Source organism: Martes martes, assembly GCF_963455335.1.
Source record: "Martes martes genome assembly, chromosome: 3".
NCBI classification, from domain to species: Eukaryota; Metazoa; Chordata; class Mammalia; order Carnivora; family Mustelidae; genus Martes; species Martes martes.
In genome coordinates this window covers 121737212-121752683 of record NC_137890.1, presented here as the reverse complement: position 1 = coordinate 121752683, position 15472 = coordinate 121737212, and the positions used below count along the sequence as shown (strand labels likewise).

The following is a 15472-nucleotide window of genomic DNA, read 5'->3' as shown; positions in this document are numbered from 1 at the left end:
GGAGCCACCCAGGTGCCCCACAGAAGTTTTTAAAAACTTTTTTATACATCACACATACATACATATTGTATAACACACACAACCACACACACACACACATATACACAGTATGTGAATGTATATAATAAAGTAAAAACAAATCTCTGTTGTATATATACACACACATGCACACACAGCACTGTGCATGGCACTGGGGGATGGGAAAAAACAGTCAACAAAAGGGTGAAATCATGGATGAAGACTGCATACGATCATTATTTCCAGGGATGGGAACAATACAAGGTGGTTTGGACATGTTGTTCTGAGTGCCACACTGAATGACTAACCAGCACGGTCAGGACAAACTGTTACACAGGAAAAAAGTGACATACAAGAAAAATAATTAAGAGTTTTGCTGGATAGACCAAAAGAGGGCATTTCTAGCTCTGGAAATGGAGGTAAGGAAGCATGAACGAGCTGAGCAATGTTGGTGAAGTCTATGGAGAGGGAGGATAAACCTGGTGAAGTAGACAGGGACCAGTAAGTTAGTCTATGAAACCAAGAGGAGCGATGGACTAGCCCAGAGAGGGCATGTTGAAGCCAGAATGGAAATTGTGGCAAAGAGGAGAGGTAGGCTGAAGAGTAGAGACCATGAAGAGTGAGGCAGAATCAAAAGAAAGTGAGGAGCCACAGTGAGCAAGTGGCCAACTGCATTAGTAAGGCTGGAAAGTCCGGGGGCAGGAGGATTGAGAAAAAGTACTTGACTTGGCAGGCAGTCACTAAGAAATCTGAAAGGATGATTCAGCAGTGTGAATGAAGTAGAAGTCAACAGTAATCTGAATAAATTGGAAATAAGAAAGCTGGTGTAGGGATTACATGATAGTCCTGGAACAAGATTCTCATTCAGGGTAATAATTTAAACAACTACATGACTGAGTCATCTAAATACACTTATAATTACCCACTGATAACAAAATTAATTTTCTAAGGTTCAAAATTTGGGTGAAAAATGAAAATAAAGGGGCGCCTGGGTGGCTCAGTGGGTTAAAGCCTCTGCCTTCGGCTCAGGTCATAATCCCAGGGTCCTGGGATCGAGCCCCGCATCAGGCTCTCTGCTCAGCAGAGAGCCTGCTTCCTCCTCTCTCTCTGCCTGCCTCTCTGCCTACTTGTGATCTCTTTCTGTCAAATAAATAAATAAAATCTTAAAAAAAAAAAAAGAAAATAAAACTGTAAGTAGTACTCATTAGAAAACTCCAGTGAACATGCAAAATAATTGTGTGTTCTAACTAAATTAAAAGAGGCACTGTTTCTGTGTTTACTCTCCTGCAACTAAAATCCAGCATTAAAAACCACATGTCCTGTGCCACAGAACATGAGATTCAGAGTAGTAATTAATGAAGAAGAAAGACCTAGGGGCTTAACTCTTGTTTTGACAACCAAGTGTGGATTTAGGTTGCTACAATGGAGGAAAATTCCTGAGGACAGTAAGAGTAAAACGTTCATAATGATAAACTTACTCATCCTTTAATCTTGCATTAAGTTTAGGAAGACCCATATATTCACACAGTTCTTGGAAAAATATTTTAACAAAAATTCTACTGGACGATGTAGTGGTTTCTTCACTTAGCTTTATACATTCAAGAACCTGAAAATTAAAATTAAAAGACAATTTTATTTTGTTCTAAAGATAAGACAAAATGACCAACACTTATAACTTTAAGTGTCTCTAAAGAATTATCTGTGAATATCTTTCTTTGTCCTAGTAAGTATTATTTCTTGGCAAAGTTTAAGACTATCTCTCTATGCTAATTTTCATAATGCTAAGACACTACAGAAATAGAGTTCATTCTTTCTTGAGTAATGTGCTTTTATATTCTGCTGTAAGTATATAATGCTGAAGCAAAGATTACTAGCTCAACGTGGCTATATATATAGGGGTTTGGGGCAAAATGCCACTTAACGCATTAGGCTACAGTTTTGTATAGTACATAAACAATAAGGGTAAAGACAGGAAGAGTGATGGTTTGTTCTGAATACTAAGATTGAGGCTTAAAAACTGAAGCCATAGAGATGTTTTAGGACAAATAAAACTAAAAGTAACCTCCAGTTGAGTTCTACGTTCCAGGAACCCATTTGCTTCGATTGTTTAAAACCTTGATTTCATTTTCATTCCCAGAGGGGAAAAAAGAAGTAAAAATATTATTATAATCAGGCTCCTAGGCCAGCTTACAAAATACCTATTAATGCAGCTAGACATACTTAGTACTTACAATATTACAAGGATCTATCTAACATTTATAAGGTCACTTTGCTGCCTCATTCTACCATCAGGTTGTGGTATAGTACAATGTGATTCTCTTCTTTCTTTCTTTCCTCTTGGATGTAATTTTTTTCTTTCAGCTTCACTTTTCTTATAACCTATCACTTGTTATTCTGTACTGGTGCTATGGGCATACCTTACCTTATGTATTTCTTATATGGTATGTTCCCTTAAGGCAGAGATCATTTATAGTTCACTTTGGATGCCCAGTATCTCTCTCAAGTGACTGAGCACAGAGCTGGTAACTAAACAAATGGCTGTTTGATGAACAGCAGTTGTACAATAAATTCCAGCGTCACGAATGCATTTTAAATTCCAATCCAGTATTCATTTGTGTATCAAGGATATCTTATCTTGTTCTAAAGCACTCACTACATGATGCATGGACCACAAAGCTATTCATGTATGTGAATATGAGTATATATGCACGTGTGCACACACAGAGAAGAGGAAAATCTCTATTTTTCCCTGAAAAGACCATTAGCCATCACTATGAAAAAGCACTATTAAAAAGGGCTGTTAAAATCATCACAGGTGGTATTTCTTACACTCACGTTATTTACCTAACTTCTCAATCCCACGTTGTATGAATATAACCTCAAAGATAGCCATTACAATAAAAGTTTGCTATACATTTCATTTTAAAATACATTTCCTACATAGGAAAACTATGGTTATATTTTATTTAATACCTATTCAAGAATAATGGGATGAGGAAGGAAGAATAAATATCAATTCATCTACTTACACTCCATGGAAGTGAATCAGTGTATAAAAGGTGAGCAAACATCTTGGCAACATTTCTCAATTTGTTTGTTTCCAAGCGATGGATGGTATCATACTGTTCTTTGAATATACTTTCAAAGGATTCCATGTATTCTTTTTTTAGCATGCAAAATCGCTAATTAATAAAAAAACTGAAGGTCAATATCACTAAAAACTGACTCTCAATACCATTATGAGCATATTAGGTCCTTCTAAATTTATTGAATCAAAAATTAGTAAATATTTTGTATATCATATCAATCTTTTTGTGCTATATGATGGAATGCTTAAAAAAGAAGGTAATATATATCATCCCTATTTACCTGGGATTTATACACTAAAACAAAATTATACAAGTAGCTTATCATAGACACATACATTTATATACTATGCAAATATATTTCTCTGTGGGTTTAGATTTAAAAAAACTTATTTTAGCTCATGCTCTATTTGTGTTGCCTGAACATGTACTTGACTGCAGAAAATGCTTTGAGATTTTGAAAAGGCAACATTTAATTGTCCTCTTTGGGAAGCTGTTACAAAGCACATAGAATTTCAAAAAGTTCTGGAAGAGTCATAAGCAATGTTAATAAGGCACTGCAAAATGAAGTAGGAAAGGAGGAAACTACAGAGGATGGGAAACCTAAGGGAGGGAAGAGCAACAAGCTTTTAGCGAAGACTTGCTCTTATATTAGACAAGACCACAAAGCAGACACGTTAATTTACAATATTCATGTTATGGATTCCCCTAGTGATTCTACTAAATTCCAACAAGAAAAATGAGGCTGTAACTCACCCCAGCTAATAAGCCAAAAAATTTCTCATATGTCCTTTGTTGGGCACAACAGTCAAGTATCATGTTGCAGAGTTCTTTCTATTTGGAAAAAAAATTGCATTAGTGATTCACAAAACAATGAATCCATGCTGTATGATAATTTATCAATATGACAGAGACAGTTTGAATTTTTAAATAAGGGTTTAAATATACAAAACTTCCAAAGCTTTGTGAGCTTAAGTTATTAGGACAAAATTAAGAAATTCAATCTATGTCAAACCTGTATAGTTTTTCAAAGCCTTCAGCCTGGCTGACAGTTTCCATAGTCATCCATGCTAATTAGACTGATTATAAAATTCTAAATTTATATTAAGTATGAACCACCTCAAGAATATCTACTATATGGAACAGATATACCATGAAGAGACTACTGAATAGACTATATTCTAAAAAGAGTCTACACAAAATCTTTAAAAATACAGATCATCAATATGCCACCTAATAATTCAGTTATATACCTTTAAACTCAATTATTAAGGAATATATTTAATTAGTATGGAAAAGGTAGAACATGAGTCTTCATAGAAGCTTAAATAAGTTACAACATTAACTTAAATGATACTCTGGTTAATAAAAGGTCTTTTTAAAAGAACAAAGGAAATAAACACCTCTGTGGCTGGATTTTCTAGCTCAAAATAAATGTTACACATATAGATCTATTGATAAATCTATACGAATAGATCAAATCATTCCATAACTACTGGAGTAATATACTGTCTAATCAGCTATTTCTGTGCCTTGACAACTCCTGTGCAAAAATTCTGTTGAACTTATAAATGCAAGAGTTAATCCAGGACCAGAAATACCATCATCACAAATGATTTATAATTTTAAAATATTGTAATGAAATATGTATTCATTATATCAATTTCACAACCAAGAAACTCAGACAACATGGACAGATCAATGGAGACAAAATTTAAAAAGGCCTAAATTCATTCTTTGACCACTGCTGTAGAATTGACCAAGTATATATTTTTCTACAAAACATTTACCAAAAAGTTAAAAATTATTTTTTTCCAAATATAGTAACTGCAATGTATTTGGAAATATATGGAAATAAATGGAAAATATAAATATATGGAAAATATAAATATAATAATATATTTATTATATAAAATATAATATATACCCTTTCAGTTCATTTTTACTTCTATTTAATTTTACCTTAGTATTTTCAATTGGCAATTTTGACATTTTGTCATATTTAACTATGTGAGATGCAACCTAAGTAAATATGTAAATATATATTTTTTTCTTTTATTTATTTGAGACAGAGCTATAGAGAGAGACAGCATGAGCAGGGGGAGAGGCAGAGGGAGAGGGAGGAGCAGATTCCCTGCTGAGCCAGGAGCTCAATGTGGAGCTCAATCCCAGGACGCTGGGATCATGACCTGAGCGGAAGGCAGACGCTTAACCATCTAAGCCACCCAGGCACCCTACTGTAACTATTTTTAAAACTTAGGTCTATCTATATTTACTGCATATATCCATGTGCAAGAGGGAGGAAAAGGGTCCTAAAGAAGCACAGAACAGATACTCTAGAACTGTGCTGTCTAGCATGCTAGCCCCTAGCTAATTAATTAAATACCATTATATAAAATTAAAATTTTCGTTCTTTAGTTACCCTAGCCACATTTTCAGTACTCAAAAACCACATGTGACCAGTGGCTACCATACTAGAGAGTGTAGAACACAAACATTTTCATCACTGCAGAAGTTCTATTGGATAGCACTGTTCTGGAAGTTGATAATCTACTTATAAAACAATCTACTTAAAAGGCCTTAATTCACAATTTGAAGTTGTTTTCAGATGTCATTACATTACTAAATTATTTTTTTTAATGATTAGTCACAAGTCACCTCAATTAAACAAAATGCTTATTAATGCGTAAGTTCTAAAAATATGTACTATGTCAAAATTTAATATAGTATTAAATGTTAAAATGAGGTTTTCTGAGTTCTGCCACATTATGTTAATTTGATGTATTAAAATGCATTTTCAACTCTTTCTACTAACATTGTATTTCACAATAACATAACAGTTAATCAGGTTTTAAACAATATAACATGGTAATATGCTGATAGCATTGCTAAATAAGCCAGTGCTACTTGCAAAACAAATTACTTTCTTCCCTAGACTAAATGCAATTGTAAGAGTTATTCCCTGTGGCTTATAATAATTAAATATTTTAACATTTTGATTAAATATTACAGCGATTTTAGGAGAGTCTTTTAAGTGAATGAAAATAGATGCACTAAGACATTCTTCCAAATGCTATCAAAATATGTTGAGGTTAGTTCTAGAACAACTACCCTCTGAATTAATATTAATAAAACTTAAAATGACTTAATTATACTCCTCTAATAATGTGACAAGATCATATAGTAATTTCAGTTTCAATTATAATTTTAAAGGTTAATTCACTAATTTATTTCCTTTCAAAAGTGAACAAATCAAGTGCACCCAGGGTACAAATAGATACACTGTTACTAATATACTAACAAACAAACTTTAAGAGGGGGAAAAAAGAACTTTTTAAATTTGAAAAGAATAATTTCTTCTCAAAATTACATACCATGGCATTTCAAGAAGAAATCTCTAATCTAGAAAAAGATTGCTAAACTTTTTCAAAGGCCAGATAGTAAATATTTTAGGCTTTAGAGGCTGTAAGGTGCCTGCTGCAACCAGACAATTCTGCTGCCATAAGGTGAAAACAACTATACACAATATACCAATCAATGGGCATGGCTGTATTCCAATAAAATTTTGTTTACAAAAATGGATAGTGGGCCTGGGCCACCGTCTGCCAATCCCCGTAACAGATCATATTCAGAGCCTTAAGACAAAGCACTTACACCTAACGGTAACAGCTCAGATAGTCAAAATCTTTTAGAAATAGAAACAGCCTAGAGTTGATATATTCACTCTGGCATCTCTGCTGGGTCTACCGTGTGTAAACCAGGGTGTGAAAAACAAAACCCCCAAAGCCTTGGCTCAATGGAGATGGGCAGGGAACAATCTAAATATAAGAATGCAATTAAAAAAACACCCAAGATAATCTACTCAATCCAGTCTTCATCATTTTTGGCATTAGGGTTCTATGATACTTTGAACAGTGAAGTATATACTAAGTTGTAAGATTATGAGTCCCATGGACTAAGGGGCGGGGGGCTAATATGTACTGGATTATTGAATCCCTGGTATCCTGTAGAGAGTCTGACATGTAGTATACGCTGAATACATTTTGTTGCATTAATGAATGAAAAAAATGACAGAGTCTTCTATATCCAATTTAGTGATGTAATAACATGTATGGTGATCATTATAATTTCTACCACAAAAGATGCTTTAGTTCAGTAAGTAGATGGAGTAGGCAATTCATTAAGGAACAAACTTCCTATTGTATTTTAAGCTACCATTTGATTTACAGGCAACCACTCAAAATTTTCTGTAAAGTGCAATGGATCAACTTCCTCCTTTTCCTACAACCCGTTTAAGCAGCCCATTTAATTCACTGCAATGAGGAGCATTTATGAAGTACCCCAGAACTAATTTTTAAGTTATTTTAAAATTTTAGAATATCTACATTAAAAAATGAATATTCAATACTGAGTTATTATTTCAATTCATAAAACCTATATTAACTGTCTTAAACATTTTTATAAACAATATTATTTTGACTTACTGTTTGGCTTTCAGGGAACTCCATTTTCAGCAATTTGTGTGCACATTCTTCAAAATCTAAACTGTAGAGACAAAGTGGTCACAATAGTTAGGTTAAAAACTTGCTCTTTCATAAACAAGGATCTTACTTCAACAATTGTTTAAAATAACTTTTTAACTGTAACGTCACAGTACTGTATCGTGTATTTAGAAAAGACATAGCTCTTACTTCTACAAAGAATGAAGTACTGAGATGTACTACAACATGGATGAACTCTGATTTACGTGAAGTGAAAAAGTCAGATATAAAAGGGCACATAAAGTATGATTCCATTTATATATGATGTCCAGAATGGGCAAATATATAGACAGAAAGTAGACAAATTTTTATGATGTTGCTAAATATTTCCACTTATCTCTGACCCAAGACAGGAAGAGGGAAGAGATGTTCCAGAGCCCAGCCTGACATCTAGTGCTTAATCACCACATTTACAAGTTATTTTGATTCATACCCAACCATAGAGCTTCTACATTTTAAAAAACTAAGTATAAAAATAGTAAATAATCAAAATCACTTACAAGGAAAAAGAAATTTGCTTTTATACAGCATTCATTAAGTTTCATTAAAAATATTTCCAATATACTTAAGAGAATTACCAAATTTAATGTGAGCTCAATACATGAATAATGCTAATGTATTTGTACTTTGTGTAGAATGTTCAAATCTTCATTCTTTTGATATCAGCAGTATAAAATAAATAGTCACTGAAATAGAATGGCTATGAATTTAGTTTTATGGTTCATCTAATTCCTCAGCTTCTGATACTGAGTTTTTGTAAGCATAATAGAGTAATAACCCAGGATGGTACAATGTAATGGAATTAAAAAAAAATACTAAAATGAAGAAAGAAATATATCAGAAAGCACTTCTGCAACAGGTAATATTAAATAATATCTGGCACTAAGATTAAAATATTAAACTGTAGTTGATAAACTTCAACAATACAGCAATATTACCAAAAAGTATTTTGAAAGATGTGATACTTTCTTCCCTAGTTTTAATTTAAAAACAGAATTAGTATGCAGAAAAAAACCCTGCAATTTCTGAAAAATGAGTCAATTAATTAAGAAAAATACTTTACAACTTTGTTTATCTAATAAGTACCAGTGAGAAAGTGAGCTGTATGATAGTCTATTTTCCTTGTTCTTGTTTTATTTGAGAAGTATCTGGTAACACCTTACACAAGACTGTTTTGAAGTTGTCCTAAATGTAAATATTAAATGAATTAAATTTGCTTGATATTTTAGTTATCTTAGGTTGCTAAGTCAAATAAATTTCAGGTTTAATACAAATAAAAAGTGACTGAGGGGAAGAGTAAAGAAAAATGATTTTATGTGATGCTAGTTTTCCAGCTGTGTTTATAAATGGTTTTATTGATGTTTCCAATCTTTGACTGGATTGGAAACATTGATGTTTCCCATTTTGGTGGGAAAATGATAGACCCACCTCCCTCTGATGCTAGAGCTTCAATAATGAAAAATCAGAGTGGAGCATCATTTGAAAGCAAGAACAAACAGGAATGTTACCTTTTCAATAACAAAACTAACTGTATAATTTTATGTTTTAGGTAAATGAGAGAGGGTCATTAAAGAGCCAGCATAGTAAGAAGATAAGAGTACTGATGAGATCAGTCAACAAATATAAAAGGAAAGAAATTAAAAAAATAAAATCACCACAGTTCAGTTATCAGACCTTAGTTCTGTCTGCAAGATTTCCAAAAGCAAACTGTATAAAATGCCCTCACTGCCATCTGACTAGATGATTATATTCCATTCTTGATTTATGTTATATTTGGTAGAGACTGGTATATTGTAAACATAAGAATTTTGAAAAATACAAAAAAACTGGAAAACACAGACACAAAAAATCCAATCTCCTCTCAAGGCAACCATGGTTGATATGTTAATGTATCACTTCTAGAATCTGTCTACCTATCTAAACACTTAAGATAATACTACTGGTACAGTACTATATAGTCTATATTGTTTCTGCCCCATTTCACATTAAATCAGACAACTTGCCTATACCAATAACAATTCCCCATTAGCCTAACTTTCACTGGTGGCATAAACTAGACATTTGATTATTTGTATTGGACAAGATGGTCTTTTCCTTTTTTGTACTGAACAACTCTACATAATTCTGTCAATTTCGGAAAAAAAATGGTCAAATGGCATCAACATTAAACCCTTGATTCAAGTTACTAACAGGCTTTCCATAAAGAGAGTATCGATTTAAATTCCCACCAATGTCTACCTGTATCTCCCTAACGTCATTGAGTGCTGTTGCTTTGAAGAAAAAAACAAACAAACAGTAAATCACTTCAGCTGTTTTAATGACCAATAATAGCACTTCTTAGTCTAGAGTGATATTTGCTTAGTAACTTTATGATTCAGGATCCCATTACATGAATCCCTCAGCCATGTCCTTTAAACATCTGGTCTACCAAAGTCTTTGTGGTTCTTTCTAAAATATGTATGAAATTTTAAGTATAGTAAACTTTGTCATATAGAAGTTATTTTTACCAGACGTTTAGGGGCTCAAAATGCTTAACAAATACCAACACATGAAACGGTATTGCCATTACTAGAGTTGGTATCACTTTGTAATTCCGCCTGTCACCTGTCTAATGCTTTCATTTTTAAAATATTTTCTGTGGTTCAAGGATTATTAAGGTTTGGTAAACTAAAAAAAAAAGTTTCCTTTAAGTAATTATCCAAACAGCTCCACTGTAACTTTTCAAAGTTAATGTTAACACCAATATTAAAACAGTGAATCTGCTGTTTACAACAGATTACTGCTGAATTTCTAAAAAAGGATAAATGAAAGGTCAAACTGTAAGAATTTTTACCTATAACAAAAAATTCTCATTTTCCACTTTAAGTTTGTATGAAAACATAGTTAATAGATTTTTCTTCCATGCAAAAGGCAAAGAAATAGGTAAGGATAAACCAAATATTTCTAGCCAATGTTTTGCTTTGTAACATTTCTTTTTCTGAAGATGAATCTAAGCCAAAAAGTTTTCAGACAGAATAAAAACAGGATGACTCCTACGTATGAATCATTTTTGCTATTACATCATACTAAATGGAAATATACAAAACCTAGTAAGAAAACTGAGAAAACATTCCTCCTCCAGTGCAAAATGTAAACACTGTGCCATTAAATCAATAGGCTGATTTGCATAAAAAACAACAGATGTACTAAGCATTTAATATTTCATTTATTTCTCTTCCAAACCAAACTCATAGCCTTCAAAGGGAATAAGATATTCACATGACATAGCAGTAGTTCTTACTTAACATTACTTCAAAGGGTCCTCAAAACCTTCCTAATTCCTATTTCCATATATATTCATCTCCATCTGCACACACAAAAAAATCAGTGTCCAAAAGTTATCATAACAGTGCTTCTCTCCTTGGGATCAGAATTAGAAACCAAATAAAAAAATATTAAATTTCCACTACAATTACATACTGTGCCAGCTCTGTAACACCAAGTTGTCTTCAGGTTTTTATTAGTGATATTTAACTATAAGGAATGACACAGTCAAAAAAAAGAAAAAAATGTTAAATTCTGTGACACAATTAGACCTTCCAAACAAGTAGAGATAATTTTCTCTTGAAGCAAAGAATCAACAGCAGGGATCCATGAAGTTGGGCAGGTAGTCTGAGAATCCCTAGAGTGCTATCTAGTTTTCTGTCATCAGATTGTAAAAAATCCCATCTTCTTGTCCATCCCCTTTCAAAAATAAAGATCAACTGAGCTACAGTATCTTACCTTGACTGAATAGCAAGATAAATTGTACGACGAAATGAGACTAGATTAATTTCTGTTTTGTCATGAATAGTCACTTTCTGTCCTGAAAGAAATTAAACATAACAAAATTATGAAACTACCAAAATAAATGTGGACTGAAAATATATCTCCAGATAATAATATTTCTTTCCTTTTTTTTAAATAAAGATTTTATTTATTTATTTTTAAAGATTTTATTTATTTATTTGACACACAGAGAGAGATCACAAGTAGGCAGAGAGGCAGGCAGAGAGAGAGGGGGAAGCAGGCTCCCTGCTGAGCAGAGAGCCCGACGCGGGGCTTGATTCCAGGATCCTGGGATCATGATCTGAGCTGAAGGCAGAGGCTTAACCCAGAGCCACCCAGGTGCCCCTAATTTTTCATAAATATTTAGAATCTATGAGTTTAACAGTAATGCTATTTTCTACAGTGTAAAATAGTATTTGCAGAGCTCAAAGTAGCCATTTCTAGTCTTCTGCTGTATCTTAAAGTATTTTAATAACTTTCGTCAGTTCAAAGAAGTCCAAAATCAAGCCAGGAATATTATTTTTGTTTCTGTGTCGCTTGCTCATTTAGACATAAAAGGCAGCACTCATGCTGTTGTTTGGCAAAATATTATTTCCAGAATTATAAACAGTAGCTTGATAATTTGGAAGAAGTGTAAATTATGGTTAGAAATTTAGTCTCAGAAAACACTGGATCATCATGACAGACTAGATGGGTCCAATATAAATATGTGTATTTGTCAAAATTTTCTCTTATCTAATGCATGACAACTTCTCCTATATTTACTATTTCTTATTTGAACAGTATTTTCACATAAAGAAATTCTAGAGCTAAATATAGTACATAGGAAATGTTATAAGAAAGAAAGACACCGGAAAAAAATTAAATTTATTTTTATAAAATATGTTGTAGAAGAATAATTACATTTTAGGACAGAACTAAAATGTTATGTCCTAAAAGGGAAAGACATACTTTTAATATTTTCAAATATGCAATTTAAGTAAATAATGGCCAGTCTTATGGATGTTCTGATGTTTTAACTAAGACTTAACCAAAATAAAGTTCTGAGCTTATTTTTCTGTGAAATAAAGCAATTGAAGCTGAAGAAGAACATCATGCCTGCTTTGTGCAGACACAGCTTTCGGCCTCCCCACTCTATTTTGCCAAAATGAACAGCAAATAAATACTTGGCCACTTTCATCAGTCACATTCATGTCTGGGCTACAGAATCACATGCACTCAACACGAATGCAGCTTTTTCATAGTTTATACTCAAAGGCATAAAATGTCAAATTAAAATTATGCTGATATTACAAAATGATTTCCTCGTTTAATACTTTTAGAGCAGGGTTTTCAACCTGAGCAATACTGACATTCTGGGCTATAGAACACTCTGTTGTGGTGAGGGCAGTCTTGTGATTTGTAGGATGTTGAACAGCATCCCTAGCCTTCACCTACTAGAGGCCAGGAGCAGCCCCCAGCCCTCCACAGATTGGAAACCACTATTTTAGAGGACTGCTTTAGAATTAATTTAATTTCAGAGTATTTTACAGTGTTACTTGAATGAGCTATACTTTTACCTTCTTCATCTTCTTCTCCCTCTTCATCCTCTTCTTCCTCTTCCTCTTCACTACTTCCAGCATCTTGGTCTGTGTTTGAGTCACTATCTCCCTCATCAAGAATTTCTATCAGAACAAGGTATGGGAAAATATTAATGAGCAAGTGGTACACGTGAATCTCATTCTGAGAAGATAATTCTCAGTTCACCAAAATCCACAGTGGCTGCAGTTTATCACCCAACAAAGTGAGCACCCGGGCCTGTGTTATTGTTTAGGTGGTCAGAGAGCCATCTGTATCATTCTTCTGCCAAGCAGAAAATGGTTATAAAATAAGGACAGGATGAGAAGAACAAGAACAAAAAAAAGTAAATGAAGTTTTCCAAAAGAGCAAGAGCACCGGAGAAACAAGTTATGATTGGAAACTAGTACACTGGAGTCAAAATACTATTAGTTCAGCATCAGAAAGGAGACAGTCTACTATACAAAGCTAAGGTAGATACAGAAAACAAGAATTTAGGCTATGAAAGACAAAGAAGGGAGAAAAAATAATTGCATAATTTGGTGTTTAAACAGTAATGTGTACCTATTAAATAGAATATTATAATTAATCTTACAACTTTCCATATCAGAAACAGAAGTCTAAAAGCCTTAAAAATATTGGTAAGATGAGCATTTCACTAGAAAATCACTTCTTAAAATACAACTTCCATCTAGAACTGGATGAAGACAGTGATGTAAATAAGAGACCACCTAAGGCTAGTCATCACATCAATAATTAACAAATGAAAAAAACTAAAGTTGTATTTTGTCCAATGGTGTGTACTCTGTTGATCTGATAAAAGATTTCACAAACCCGGCTAACACTTCACTTCTGCATTTCTTTTAAAATCGGAGTTTCTAAGATAAAGTTATAGGGTGAACTTACTTTTAGGGAAATTCTAATTTCTTATATTTAACTGAGCATTATAAATCAGGAGCCACATATAATACGTAATGCTATCAGAAAACATCATACTATGAAAAATAAATCATTTTATCGAAACAAAGAGCTGCCATTCAGCCCTCAGCTGACACACAGATCCCAGGAATATCTCTAACAAATGTGACCTCAAGAAATAATCTGAAGTGTCTAGTTTCCTATTACATAATGTGGCTCAGACAGACTTTAAGAGAGGAAACTATTTAGTATTCAATAGTAGGAAGAAAGGCACTTCTGCTGTCTTCCCAAATGCTGTAAAACCTAAAACACAAATGCACCTGGGTCACGCTAAGGTGCTAATTACTAAAGCTGTGCCCACTTCCTGCTGTGGCCATTTTTTTATGCCAGTTCTAGAAGAACATTTTATGAAAGAATGAAGGTCAAATGAACTGTCTAGTCATTACATCATCCTATCCTCATCTCTTCACTTAAGAACCTACTTACTGAAATCACTTAGGCAATGACAATTGGATTTCACTAACTGAATGAAGCAGCAGTTTCAAGGTATGGCATGTGAGTCCCTGGGGGATTGGTTAGACATGTCAGGTGGTCTGTGAGGTCATAACTATTTTCCTAACAACACCCAGACATTATCTGCCTTTTCTCTGTGCTGCCATCTACAAGGGTCTGAAAGCAATGGGAGTTGAAACTGCTGAAACCTGAGCACAAATCAAGGCACCAGACTTCACCAGCTGTCACTATGCTCTTTACTGCCATGCTGTTGGAGGCGGGAAAAGAGCCAGTTTGACCTGAGGATGCCCTCGAGGAAGAAGTAGAAAACCGCTAATTTCACTGAATCTGAAGGGTAAGCACAAATAATCATCTGAGTAGCAAAACATGAATTCATACACAGCCTTTCTGTTAAAGACAGATGCACAATGGTAATGGTTTCCTCAAAGAAAAGCACTTGTGTGACTCTTTGACTTGCAAGGTCAATTAGTGAAGTTTTCCATTTTTACTTGAAAGAATGGCTGAAAAACTATAATTGTTAGGCATTTGGCAGACATTTTCTCAAATATAAACAAAGTGAGATTGTCACTTCAAGGAAAATAATTAACAGTACTTACTACCATTATAAAATAGGAGTTCTCAAGAGAAAATCAGAATTTTGGAGAACTTGGATCCATTCCTGTGAGCTTGATAGTTTCCCAATACTTAGACTTCTCTGATGAGGTAGGTGAGAATACTAATAAATGTGATTTCTTGATACTGTGTTAATGTGTTAACTTAATTTTGATAATGTTAACATGTTAACACTTAGAAGATATGCATAACTGATGAATGGGTATTTTCTAAATGACCAATGGAACATGCTGCAAAATCATACATGGGTAAAATATCCATTCAAAGTGATAGACCAATGGATTTTAAGGTAAAAGAGTATGAAAATTCATGAATATTGTTTCAGGTTTCACACTGCAATTAATCTTGAAGAAACAATTAGCTTTTAAATACTGGCACAGTATTAAGGAAGAATATACACACTATCTGAAAAGGTTATTA

General features: G+C 33.5%; 1 protein-coding gene across 3 annotated transcripts in view; it reads right to left on the bottom strand.

The window, feature by feature from the left end:
* Window positions 1-15472, bottom strand: part of CWC22 (CWC22 spliceosome associated protein homolog) — a 59761-nt gene that overhangs the window by 7446 nt on the left and 36843 nt on the right. For all 3 annotated transcript variants that reach the window (XM_080799309.1, XM_080799308.1, XM_080799307.1), the window contains 6 exons: window positions 13012-13116; window positions 11408-11489; window positions 7589-7649; window positions 3861-3938; window positions 3048-3200; window positions 1497-1624 (listed from right to left, as the gene is read on the bottom strand). In XM_080799309.1, coding sequence (XP_080655435.1) covers window positions 1497-1624; window positions 3048-3200; window positions 3861-3938; window positions 7589-7649; window positions 11408-11489; window positions 13012-13116 — 607 coding nt within the window. The remainder of the gene's footprint in view (window positions 1-1496; window positions 1625-3047; window positions 3201-3860; window positions 3939-7588; window positions 7650-11407; window positions 11490-13011; window positions 13117-15472) is intronic.